The sequence below is a fragment of the Lutra lutra genome, chromosome 7 (genome assembly GCF_902655055.1).
Source record: "Lutra lutra chromosome 7, mLutLut1.2, whole genome shotgun sequence".
Classification (NCBI taxonomy): Eukaryota; Metazoa; Chordata; class Mammalia; order Carnivora; family Mustelidae; genus Lutra; species Lutra lutra.
The window spans coordinates 40,669,274-40,682,794 of record NC_062284.1 but is presented as its reverse complement, the minus strand read 5'-3'; the positions used below and the strand labels follow the sequence as shown (position 1 = coordinate 40,682,794).

The window sequence follows — 13,521 nt, the reverse complement described above, 5'->3', positions numbered from 1 at the left end:
ATACTGCAAGGTAGATAAATAAGGTGTGGCAATGCCTGTTACCAAAGGACTGCAACCTTACAGAAAGTAACAACTTAGAAGATGCACTGTGTCAGACACAGTGATCACCGTGTCAGAGTACGTGGGCTGCAGGGAAAGTCTACTGAGGGAAAAGTTAATTAAGTGACTCACAATCGGAGATGAACACAGTGACATCATGACCTCATAGGATCATTCAACTTACATTAACCTGTGTATATATCCCTTTTCCAGAACACAGGGTGGGCAGAAGATTGGCTGTACTAAGATACGCCTGTCTCTTTATAGAACATCCCTCGCCCCTCACAGAAGAGTCTGACTTCCAATTGTCTGACACTTGTGTCTGGAGCTTCAGAAAGAAATCTTTCATTGAGTAACATTTACGGGGCGGGGGGAGGGGAGAATACACACACAACTGTCTGCCCACGAGGAAATGTACAAATCCCAGAACTACACACAGTGACCCCTCCATTCATATACGTAAGTAAGAGTTTGGACCAACGAGGCCTAACTTGGGATGCCCAGACTTCCTGCTTTAGCTAGACAGTCCTAGTCCATTCTTGCTGTTTGAACAACTATGGCGACCTTACCTAAATCGCTATTATCTTTGTTACAGAACATTAAGCTTTGGCTGTGAAGCGGGCAAAATTAGTGCTGTAACTACTCCGAAGTTTATACGGGTGGTCAGATTGGTTGAATTGCCCTGCTTTTTCCCTTACGGACAAGTCATGAATCTGTCCATGTAAGCGAAATGAGGGAGGCTTTTAATAAGGAGAGAATCAGTTCTGTCCCTCTGTACTCTTCTGAGTCGTTGTCCAGACACCCCTCCATGTCATTCTGGAATAACGGAGATCCTCTTAACAGCCACCAGGGATTGTAAATGTCACAAATAGGGACAAGAAAAAGTTTTCCACTCTTACCTTATTTCTGGCTTAGTAGACAAAAAGTAGAGGTAAGGGCTTTGAATCAAGAGCTATTTATTTTTAAGTTAATAAATACAAAAGGCCCTCTCTTTCCATTGAAGTCCTACCCCACCCCTACTACCGAGTCTAGAATTATTAGAACCAGCATCTCCACAGAGTAGAAAAGCAGACACCAAACATTCAACAGAAATCCAGGGTCCCCTGCCACACTGCCCTCCCTTCCTCTCCCAAACAGGTGGATCTTACTCTGACTGTGAGAACGTCAGTGGGGGAGCTATTAGGAATGGGGTGAGTGCACATCCAGCATTCACCCAGGACAGCAACCCCCTGACTTGGGGATGCCAAGGATTCCAGAGCCCTGGTCCCCAAGCCCACTATCCCAACAGCCCCCTAGGAATGTTTGCATGTTTTCTTGCCCCACAGGTAGCACTGCTCTGACAGGGCATCTCAGAGATCAGTCCCATAGATGGCCTTATAACGTAAGTACTCTTCTAAGCACTGAAGAACATTGTCATCCACCTTTGGGTCAAACTTGTTAGCCAAAAGGTGATGGTTTTGAAGAATCCAGTGCAGGTCCCCAGTCCCATAAACACAGACAGAACGCCGGTGGGTTCCCGAGCAAGGTGCATACGGTGCCCCCCTACTGACATCTCCCTCGTAGCTCTGCCACTTGACCAGCCTGGCGATGGCTGTCATGTCGGAGATGTGAAACTTGGGGTGGTACGGAATAGAACCCGGCATCCACGGTGCACGCTGAAGGGTGGCCCACAGATGCTCATCGGGGCTATAGGTGTCTTTCACCCACTCGATCAGTCTTTGGGACTTGGGGTTCTCCAGGACATTCTGGACAAAGTCTCGAGAAGCCACAATATAGGCATTCCCTGTGAACACAGGTATATTATCTGGCGGGGGATCCTTTATCTTGTTGGTTATGGACAGTGTGTCTGTCACCTCATAGTGATAGGTCCAGCGAGACCTTTTGTACTCCGTAGGCTTTTCTGACTCCATACTGTTCTTCCCGTTCAACAACTTGAGGGCCAGGACCATCTCGGCATTGGTCTTTATAGGAAAGTCCGTCCCACACGTATTCAGCAAGTATTTCCATGGCACTGAGCTCTGGAGCAAGTCCTCCATACAGTTCAGGTCGGCCTGCACCCTGGACCAGGAGGCATAAACCACCCGAACCAACTTACTGGCTATGAAGACATTTGGGAAGCATGACACAATCGCCTTGACTGCCTCTTTGAACGTTTCCGGGGATTTCTCATCCACGTGGACACAGTATACATTCTGAGGGGCATACAAAGCTCGCAGCAGTCTTTCAAAGTTCTCTATCTTTTCATGGACCACCATAGAGTATGCGATAGGGAAGTCTAACTCTTCTTTGCTCAGAGGGAACCACAGGAACTTCCGCTCAGCCTTAAAGTGCTCACAGTCTCTGGTCATGTTCAGGTAGTCAGCGTCTGTGAAAGGCTCCCGCTTCTTCTTGACCTCCAGGTTGTCCAGGAGAGCCTCCGTCACCGCTTGCTGGTCCCCTCGGATGATTCCAGAACAGTTGATGGTTCTCTTCGCTGGCAGCTTCAGGGACTTGTACAGGATGTCCCTACAGTCCTTGCTCTGAAAGACCCAGGACTCCAGATCCACGGAATCAAAGTCACATTTCAGTCGGAAAGAAAACCTCAGAGCAACCACAGCCAGCAGCATAGAGCAGCCCAGGGCCCACAGGTGATGCTGGCGGCAGGGCTGCTTCTTCCACCAAACCATCTTCAAGGAATGAGAAACCAGTGGAGCTGGCGCACAGGGAAGGAGGAGGAGGATGGGATCCTTGGGCAGAACAAAATACCTTTGATTACAAACGAACCCTGAATGTATTCACAGGAACATCAAGCTCAACTCCAGAGGGATGGCAAAAAGGTATTTCTTCTCTATACAAATATCCTCAGTCAAGACCTGCCTAGGAACCTCTTATCCCTGGCTTGTTGACAGAGGTCTATAATCTGACCCTACAAACAAGACGTTCATGCTGGGATCGAGGTCTGGATCCACCTCCACCCCAAGAGACAAGGAAAGGGCACAGAACAGAGCACCTGCTGCCACTGCGGTGTAATGAGTAAGAGGAAATCCCTGCCTGCCTTTCTTTCCTCCACCTCCCCCCACCCCAACCCCTGCCAAAACCCTGTTTCTAGTATAGCTCTTATCTGGGGCTGAGAACTTCTAATCAGTCTAGGGAGACACTCCATGAAATTCAGACTCTCAAGCATCTGTTCTAGAAATCCAAAGATTTAAAGCCTCTTAGAAGAAAATGTACCAGGGCGCCTGGCTGACTCAGTTGGGAGAGGATGAAACTCTTGATCTCGGGGTCATAAGTTTGAGTCCCACGTGGAGATTATTTAAAAATAAACTCTTAAAAAAATAAATAAGATAAAAGTACATTTCTTGCTCTTGTTTGGCAATTCGTGCATTGATTGGGCTGTTTGCACCCCACAGAATTCACTGGTTAGATGTGGTATCTAGCCACGCTTCTTTAAAAAAAAAAAAAAAAAAAAGTTCTTAAAGAAGTACAAAAGAACTGGATATGATCCAACAAATGCATTGTAATCATTCATATAGATAAGTCAGTCTTTCCAAATTCAAAATATATCTACAGTCAGAGACACACAGAGCTATGCATATACAGTAGTTAATGTGTGCTTTGTAAGGGCCAAAAATATTTCTCGACATTGTCCAATTTAATCTTCGCAATGTACCTGAAGTGTAGTATTCCTAGGCCTCTTTCACAGATAGGAAAGCAAATGCTAACTAACTTACCAAATATCATGTATATTTTAAGATGCAAATATGGGACTTATCCCCACACCCCTTCTCCCCGGTTTTTTTTTTTTTTTGTCTGCAAGCCCAATACTTCTTCCTCCAAAGCACAGTCACCTTTTAAATAATACAATACAGGGTTCTGGATCCCATCAAAGAAAACCAGATGCTATAGAGAAAAAAAAAATCCTTACTGGAGAGAAACAAAATGTGACAAATCCTCCTAACAAAGACTGTTTTCCCTTGTCATGTCCTCTTTCTAAGCATAAGGTGGTGTCCTTCTTGGTCATAACTTTTTACAGGAAACTAAGAAGAAAGAAAAAAGAAAGATTAAGAAAATTCTCACCTTTTTAAAATAGCTTTATTCTTGCTTAGGAAAGATCACTTGCCAGGGTGTGTGTGTTTCCAAGGGAAGATTGATTGGAATCCGTGGAAGCAAATGTGAACACCATATCCCCTTCTTCTAAGGCCTCCAAAATATGGTATCTGATATTTATGGATGTCCACGACCCGTCTCAGACTCCTTCTCAGTCTCTGCAAAGGAGAGAGCAGCAGGCGGCTCTGTTGCGCACCTTCTAGCTTCCTGTTCTCAGACTTGAGCACAAGCTGACGGAAAGTCAGGAGCACATTCTCAGGCACTAGTCATTCAGGGAGGTGAATAAGGCAGGAAGAAAATGCTGGCTGTCTATATACAAGCAGGTGTTTTTTTTTTTTTTCCTTAAGATTTCACTTATTATTTGACAGAGAGAGACTGAGCACAAGCAGGGGGGAGCAGCAGAAGGAGAGGGAGCAGCAGACTCTCTGCTGAGCAGGGAGCCCCGCACAGGGCTCAACCCCAGGACCCTGAGATCGTGATCTGAGCTGAAACCAAGAGTTGGATGCTTAACTGAGCCACCCAGGTGCCCCGCAAACAGGTATTTCAACCAGAACAGCCCAGTTTGTAACCATGCTCTCCTGCCACAAAACCATTCATAAACACCTGTCAGTGCTCACACAAGAACTTGAAAGCTTTCCCGCCCCTTTCCCGCTTAGCAGGAACCATAGAAACACAGGTATGCCCTTGCCTTCTTTTGGCCTGGAAACTAAGTTACTTCTCTTTTTTCCCCTGAACATTACAAGAGTGAAGCAATTAAAAAAACAAAACAAAACAAACAAAAAAAACCACACCCAAAACCCAAAAAACGAAAAAGGTTTTGGTTTTTTTTTTTAAACCTTAAAAAAAATCCTTAAAAACCAGTTTGTTCTCCAATGGCAACTGCTTTAAAAAAAAAAAAAAATCCATTTGCCTGCCCTTTATTACTGTTTAATGTGAGCTGTAGAAATACCCACAGGGTTTCAGTTCTCACTCACTAATGTCTGTGAGTCTAGGGTCTTGGCAGTGGAAGAAGTGGACCTTCAATGAGAGCCCCACGGGGTGATTTGGACAATACGGGGTGGGAAACGCCTTCTTCAAAGCTGCTGTCACTGTTTGCCAGTTTCTCTCCTGAACCCAGCCCCCACTCTAACAAAGCAGCATTCCTGGCCAAATACTTGAGAGGGCAAATTTAATATAAAGAACTTAAGTAGCTATAAAGTTAAGTAGATAACTGCAGGGCAGAGGGAGGGCGTGTTAGGACACCCTAAATTAGGGAAGTAGCAATTGCTGGAGGTAGTTACCATTCCCAGGCTGGAGGGATGAAGACAAGATTTGGGAATTTTTTAATTTAAAATTTGGGAAGATGGGTGCCAACAAGCTGAAACGCAAGACCTCTGAGATGGGTATGCCACCAACTACTCAATGGGGACTGGGGTCTCTGACCTCAGAGGAGGGCCCCCAGGTTGAGATCCCAACCTCTCCTGAGGCGGCTGACGTCTTTGCCCACCGTTACTGTAACTGGATTCAGTGCAGTTACATAAAGAAACTGCCTCTGGGAGGTAAACAGGCGTTGTCATGGTGATGCTCATAGAAGCAGGAAGTAGACAGGAAGCAAGCAGGAAATCCCACCTCCAGTCCCACTGGCTCCCTCCAGCGCCCCCTGTTGGCCGAGCCTAATAGGGGGCAGGACGGGCAATGCAGAAATCTAGCTGATTCCAAAATGTGGGCTTCGTGTGAGGGCAATAGCATTATAACGGAGATCAGTCACAGTTGCCTTATTCCTACAGGAATTGTTTATGCGGCCTCCAGAACAGCCTAGGGAACTTAGGTCTTTTCTTTTTTTAGGCCTCTTCTTCCTGCTTCTGACTATAGATGGAGACAGACCAATGGCAGGGGAGCTATATAGGGTCATCTGTGCTCCCACTTTTACTGGCCCCACTCCTCGGGCTCTGTCTTCTCTCAGCTTCCATCATTCAGAGTCTGTGTGGCTCTTGGTTTTGAGCTGTGACACTTCTGAGGCAAACATAGTTAAAGGGCAAACGCTGGTTCAGGTATCTGAATCTACAAAAATCTCTCCAATTTCTTTCTATGTGACTTTTCTTCGATGGTCCCCTCAAAGTCCCACCTTCTTTCCCATAAAAATCATATCACAGAATCTCTCAGTAAAAAGAAAATATTCTGAATATTTGATTAAGGTAACCAAAATAAGTATCCACTCTTGTTAAATATACGCTAATATAATATTAACACATCGTAAAATAAGACAAAATCAGAGAGGGAGGCAAACCATAAGAGACTCTTAACTCTAGGAAACAAACCGAGGGCTTCCTGAGGGTTTGGGGGAGGGGTAACTGGGTGATGGACATTAAGGAGCTCATGTGATGTAATGAGCACTGGGTGTTACATGCAACAGGTGAATCGCTAAATTCTACCCTTGAAACTAATAATACATTGCGTGTTAAATGAATTTAAATTAAAAAAATTAACAAACTGTAGCTATAGCTTGTTGAGATATTCTACATATTAGTGATACCAAGTGGGTAGTAGTTACAGGCACAGCTGGGTTTTGGCAAGAGAGCGAAGTCTGAATCCTGGTTCTGTCACTTTCTAGCTGCAGGATCACAGCAAATGATGTAATCCGTCTATGCGTCACTGACTTCCTTTGTGTAACTGGAACAGATACCAATACCTATTTTATAGGACATTTGTGAGGATTAAACATGATAACACATGGCTTAATATCTGGCACATGCAGGCCATTGAGGAAGGTCACAGAGGCTCCCAAGCCAGCCCTCAAAGGCCTACTTGTACTCACAGAATAGCTCAAGGAGGGTACTAGTAGCATTCTTGAACTGTGGACCAAGCAAAAGTATTGATGCTGGTAATGTGGCCAGAAGGGTAGACCAGCAAAAAGACCTGAGCTCGTCCCCTTCTCCATGCCCTGTTAGAGATTGTGTTGTAAGGGGTGGGCGGGAGCACTGCAGGGAGGAGGGGTGAGCTGCAGCTGAGACCTGGAAGGGCAGGCGAGGGGACGGGACGGCTGGAGGTTCAGGAAAGTCATGAGCCAGGCTACCTGTAGAGATCCCTTGGACAGATATTCGGCATGGTCACAGCTTCCACACTTTAAGTCCATGCTGGCCTTGAGGAGAAGGTAGAGCATAGGCAAGAGGGAGGGCTCAGTCCCAGAGTGCCTGGGAGCCAGGCTGTTTTCAAGGCAGGAACCCAGACCTGGGGCCCGAAGCCCCGTCATTAGGACTTCTTTTACCCCTGCTGACATAAGAAGGCGGAGCCAGAGGATCCTGGAGGCAAAAGTGTGTGAAAGTTCAGGATGACAGGAAGATAGCTAGAAGTCCCAAGCACTGAAAATGATAAGAGCACTCACCTTTCTAGACTATCAAAAATAAAAGCAACATGAAACCAGATCATAAGACTGTCCAACACAGGTCTGAGTTCCCACGATGACCGTAGCTATCTTTGCTACTTCAGAAACAGTAAGACTCATGAGTTCAGCCTCCCCACCGGGCAAAAAGCTTTGCTTGCATCCCCTGAGCTCTGAATCGTAAATCCTTACATGTCTGCGGGAAGGGCCAGGACTTCTACCAAGAGGGAATGGAGAAACTTAGTCGAGCTCATCAGGGTGAATCTGGAAGAATCCAGTGGAGTTTAGCATTAATGCAGATGAAGGTTCGGGGATCCCTACAGTCTTAACAATAGGGTCAGAAGAGGGTCAAGGTAGCCAGAATCCAACCCCTTTATTTATTTTTTTTTAAGATTTTATTTATTTGTCAGAGCGATAGAGAGAGTACAGGCAGGCAGAGAGGCAGGCAGAGGCAGAGGGAGTAGGCTCCCCTCGGAGCAAGGAGCCCGATGGGGGACCCGAGCCCAGGACGCTGGGACCCTGACCTGAGCCGAAGGCAGCCGCTTCACGGACTGAGCCACCCAGGGGTCCCAGAATCCAACCACTTTAAACTGGATTCACAAATTGGCAGATGCCCCCTTTCACTTATTTTACGGGATGGTGTTTACCTCTGGGAGGTATCTGCTTGTCTTCTCATTAGGCTGCAGCTCCCGGAAATCACATCCTTTCTCGCTCCGCGCCCAGCACGGTCGACAGGAGAACTCTAAGGCTTCCCAGGAGAGAAACACCACCCGCGGCCTGCGGATAGCAAGGGCCACGTCCCTGACTGATGGAGAGGAGAACGTGACTCAGGGAGGCAGACGGAAGAGCAGATAAGCAGGCAGTAAGCCAAGTTAATGTGTTACCGATCCGCCGGAGCTGGGGTTTGAAAGGAGCCAAAGGTTCTGAGGGATGGGGTTGCGGTGCTTTGAGCTTCTATCGCAGGTTCTAGGTCAGGGGGTTCCTGGGGCTAATGGGGCTGTGCTATCTGGCCAAACAGAAGTAATTAAAAGACCCAACAGGACCAACTCTGTCTCGAATCAGGGCTGGCAGCCTGCTCGCCTGGCCCTCCCCCTGCACACGCCCCACAGCCCAGAGCAGAAGGGAACAGCGATTCAAGAAAGAAAAAGACACCCCCTCACCCCCAAAGAACTCAGTCTATACCTATTTGTTAAACACAGAGACTTTCCAGAGTACGAAAGAAAGCCATGTCCTCAGGGGGACACAATCGCACGGGCTCCTTCCTGCCCACAGTCCCAAGGCAGACCATCTGCTGAATTGTGAAGAAGGCCATATGTGCTCCCTCTGCCCCCAGCCCCCCAACTTTGGGTGGGGCTGCCTGCTCCTCAGCACCACAGACCCAGCGGGGAGCCACAGCAACGTGTTCTATGGGCTCAGCCCTAAACCTGTCAAAACGCACTTGACCTCTGCAGCGTCCTGAGCTCCTGACTCAGCTCTGCCTTCCCACCCAGCCTAGCGGGGCACCCCGCAGATGGTAGATTCCCCCCAAATGTTTCCTGAACGGACAGCTGCCTCGGTGTCCCTGAGAGGGTGCTCTAAGTACTAGAGCCTTGGATCTACAGCTTACGGCTCCGGGGCTGTCCCTTGACCAGGACAGTTTGGAGCCCTGTGGTCCACGGACCTGTGGATTTCTTACAGTTCGGTAAAACAGGAAGCGTGTTCTCTCTTCCTTACAAGGTTCCGCATAACCTTCTCTCTTTTCTAGCTTACTCTAGAGTAAGCATACAGCATGCAGTACATACAACATACAGAATACGTGCTCATCGACGGCTGATGTTATCCGTAAGGCTCTGGTCCACACTAGGCTCTTAGTTAAGTTTTGGGGGTGTCGGAAGTTAGACGCAGAGTTTTGACTGTGTGGTGGGGGGAGGGGCAGCACCTCTAAGCCCCAGTGCTGTTGAGGGTCACCTGTAGTTACTGGAACTACTGGGTCGAGACTCCTGGACGTAAGCTGTGCACGAAAATGGGATCCAGCACGCTGAAGAGAACCAAAATCCAAACGGGAGTCAATGGATTAATTTTGCTTAGGAAACGTCCTCCAAAATAGCCTGCCAAGGGTGCCTGGGTGGGTCAGTGGGTTAAGCCTCTGCCTTCAGCTCAGGTCATGATCTCAGGGTGCTGGGATTGAGCCCTGCATCGGGCTCTCTGCTCAGCTAGGAGCCTGCTTCCTCCTCTCTCTCTCTGCCTGCTTCTCTGCCTACTTGTGATCTCTCTCTCACTGTCAATTAAATAAATAAAATCTTTTAAAAAAAAAACCTGCCAAAAGAGATTCGGAAGCATGTTAATGATGGGATCAAGGTGCCTCCCACTGTGTCCTTAAGAAGGAACCTAAATGGAACCAACAATAAATGGTACATGACATGGCAGCGCTTCCCGCGTTTACCCCACTTAACAGCTGTTGACTGAGGAGGTTGCTAAGATTAAATGCCAGAGATACAGAGTTGATTAAGACAGTCTCTACTTTTGCGACACATGGGTGGCTCAGTGGGCTAAGCATCTGCCTTAGGGCTAAGGTATGATCCCGAGGTCCTGGGATCGAGCCCAAGTCAGGATCCCTGCTCAGCGGGGACCCTGCTTCTCCTTCTCCCCGGTCCCTGCTTGTACTCTCTCTCTCTCTCAAATAAATAAATAAAATCTTTAAAAAAAAAAAAAAAGACAGCCTCTATTTTCAGGGTGCTCATAGTCTTATGTGGGAGAAATATGTGAAAATAGATAATAATGCCATGTGTGAGAGCAAACGGAGGTATGCAATGGATATACCAGATGCCCAGAAGTTAAAACGCCCAGGAAGATGCCCCTTTCCCCCCAGCTCTTGTGCTCTGCCTTTGGCTCAGGTCATGACCCCAAGGTCCCAGGATTAAGCCCCGAGTTGGGCTCCCTGATCAGCAAGAAGTCTGTTTCTCCCTGCCTCTCCCTACCCCTGCCCTGGCTTGTGCTCTCTCTCTCTGATAAGTAAGTAAAATCTTTTTAAAAAATTAAAAATTCGAAAAAGGAAAAAAAAAAACAAAAATTTCCAGATAGTATATAGAATATTTTTATGATACCTAAGTGAGGAAGTTCTTTTTAGTATTATACCAAGACCATAAAATTATAAACAAAAACAAGACAGATCTGACTATATGAAAACCATAAACAAAAATATCACTGGAAGTGAGAAATAGGACTCCAGGGAAAGTTCTTCAAAAAGGAGAGGCTAGGGGCACCTGGGTGACTCAGTGGGTTAAAGCCTCTGCCTTCAGCTCAGGTCATGGTCCCAGGGTCCTGGGATCGAGCCCCGCATCAGGCCCTCTGCTCGGCGGGGAGCCTGCTTCCTCCTCTATCTCTGCCTGCCTCTCTGCCTACTTGTGATTTCTGTCTGTCGGGTAAATAAATTTAAAAAAAAAATCTTAAAAAAAAAAAAAAAAGAAAGAAAGGATAAATACCCACCATTTGCAACCACCGGGATGGAACTGGAGGGGATTATGCCAAGTAAAATAAGTCAGTCAGAGAAAGACAATTATCATATGGTTTCACTCATATGTGGAACATAAGAAATAGCACAGAGGATCATAGGGGAAGGGAAAGAAAACTAAATGGGAAGAAATCACAGAGACAAACAATGACAGACCCTTGACTCTGAGAAACAAACTGAGGGTTGCAGAAGGGGAGAAGGGCAAGGGAATGGGGTCACCAGGTGACGGGTATTAAGGCACATGATGTGATGGGCACTGGGAGTTCTATGCAACTAATAAATCACTGAACGCTACATCAAAAACTAACGATGTACTGTATGTTGGCTAATTGAATTTAAATAAATTTAAAAAGAAAAAGGAGAGACTAAGCCCTTCTTCTTTTCCTTCTTTGGGAACTCATGAATGCAGACGTAAATGGCTGGAGCTTCAGCAGCTATCGAAGACCTAAAGGCAACATTGAAAATGGAAGCCATGAGTTGAAAATAATGCCATGGCGCCATTTCACCAGTTTTGAACTACCTACTTCTAGGTTTCATTTATAGAAGAGAGAGATAACTTATGTAGCCACTACTTTTTCATGTCTCTGATATGAGCAGTCATTCACAAATTCCTAACTCATACAGAAGCTGTTTCTTAATTCTGGGACATTTAGAATCATAGGTATGCAAAAGGGACATATTTCAGGGGAGTAAGGAGAAGGTGGTCTGAAGCCTACCGAGTACAGAACAGGAGCTCTAATTTCCATTCTCTCTACCGCTACCTCCTTAATCCCCACACCACCATCATCATCTCTTGTTCCTTATGAAAAACACAGTTCAGGGGGCACCTGGGTGGCTCAGTCAGGTAAGTGTCCGACTCTTTATTTCGGCTCAGGTCATGATCTCATGGGTCATGGGATCAAGCCCTGTGTTGGGCTCCCTGCTCAGTTGGAGTCTGCTTCTCCCTCTGCTTCTGCCCCCACTCGAATGCCTACACAAATACTCTCTCTCAAATAAATAACATCTTTAAAAAATTAAGATATGGGTATCCCCTATTTTCCTCATACTACATACCTACTTCACTTTATGAGAGACCTATGTGTGTGTTAAATCCAAAGAAGATTTTTACTTTTACAAAAAAGACTGCTACTATACTACTGTAGATCCTTCAAAAAAGCAAAATGGCTTAACAGAAACTCAGAAAGCAGGGGATACTCTTCCCTTTACACCATGTGGCTTATGAGAGTTTTTCCTGGGGACACTCTACTTTCACATAGTCGGGGGAAACATGTACTCTCGTGGGTTCTAGTCAACTTCCCATTCACGCGGCCATACTTATTGTCATCTGTGCAATCTTAAAAAGATAAAGGGCATCCAGCACCAAGCTGATCCAATTATACTTATAGGAAAATTTTTTTTAAATTAAGGGACTTATTCACTTGTTGGTTCTGTGAAAGAGCCAAAACCAGGAGAGGTTAGAAGGTGGTACTTGCAAAGGGAGATAGAAGTGACACTGGGAGGACTGAGGGCAGGCAGAAAGCAGAAAAACACAGTGACAAGCATATAGTATTAATTGTGGGACAATCAGGAAAAACCTGCTACACAGTCAAAGAAAGCCTTATTCTTTCTTAAAGCAGGTGGGATCCTAATGCCAAAGGAAAGACATACGTACAAACATAACACTCCTCTGGAAGGTGTTGAGTGAGGCCCGAAAAGCTCGAATTAATTGGCATCCCATTCTCCACACCCATGAACAGAAATATTTTCTTCTCTGTTCTCTGCAATGGAAGCAAATGGGGAACAGGATGATATCCGGGATTTATGCACAAAGTCAATTTCCAGGGACTGTCCAGGCACATTCAAACTGATCACCGACTTCTGCAAAAATATTCCTCTCCCTCACCCTGTGATTTTAATTAGCTACCTGGCTTCTCCAGGCCTCAGTTTCCTCCCTGTGTTGAAACTCTAACCCTAAGCCTTAGCCCTAAACCCACAAACCCCGAATCTGAAAGACCAGCTCTCTCAATTCAGAAATTGTCTGATCCTGATGCCTGGCTTCTCTGTCCTGGGAGCAGCATGTCTCAGCCATGGTTCAAGAATCCTTAACTGGCAGCAGAGCTCACTGAGGAAGGAAGGAAAGAGGAAACAACTAGAAGTGAGGGGCCAGCTGGGAAGATTCTGGAAATGGAAGCCCATGTGGAAATGAGGAGGCCCCAGCCGGGTCAGTGACAATGGGGATAAGAAGAGCGAATAGAGAGAGACAGGAAGAACTGAAAAGCACCGCAGGGATAGATCTGAGGAGACTTAAAAACCAAACCCGAAAGCTTGGAGCCTTCTGACCCAAAGTTCACTGTGGTGTCCCCAGGTCACACCAGCCCAGGAGGGAAAAGTCAGTCATGCTAAAGTATAATTTTCACAAAATGTCAAAACTGACTCTCCACACATATACACCGAACATGCACCAAAATCTTATTCAACTCACTCATTAACGAGAGAGGGGAAGGAAGAAGGTCCGTGTGGCTCGAAGAACATCCCGAGAAGCTGACTATGTGTAGACATTTATAAGGAA

The 13,521-nt window shown here is 46.4% G+C and overlaps 1 protein-coding gene across 8 annotated transcripts; it reads right to left on the bottom strand.

Moving 5' to 3' along the window:
• Positions 1–989: 989 nt before the first annotated feature.
• GCNT3 (glucosaminyl (N-acetyl) transferase 3, mucin type) lies at positions 990–8,296 on the bottom strand. 8 transcript variants are annotated; one of them, XM_047739103.1, is made up of 4 exons: positions 8,131–8,286; positions 4,104–4,283; positions 3,818–3,826; positions 990–2,768 (listed from the first exon to the last, which is right to left on the bottom strand). In XM_047739103.1, exon 4 carries the CDS (start codon positions 2,703–2,705, stop codon positions 1,389–1,391), a length of 1,317 nt encoding a protein of 438 aa, XP_047595059.1. In that variant the 5' UTR covers positions 2,706–2,768; positions 3,818–3,826; positions 4,104–4,283; positions 8,131–8,286; the 3' UTR covers positions 990–1,388. The 8 variants fall into 8 exon arrangements, with proteins under 8 accessions (XP_047595059.1, XP_047595060.1, XP_047595063.1 ...); XM_047739104.1 differs by lacking the exon at positions 3,818–3,826 and having other exon boundaries at positions 990–2,769; positions 4,097–4,283; XM_047739107.1 differs by lacking the exons at positions 3,818–3,826; positions 8,131–8,286 and adding an exon at positions 5,612–5,701 and having other exon boundaries at positions 990–2,765; positions 4,096–4,283.
• Positions 8,297–13,521: the final 5,225 nt, after the last annotated feature.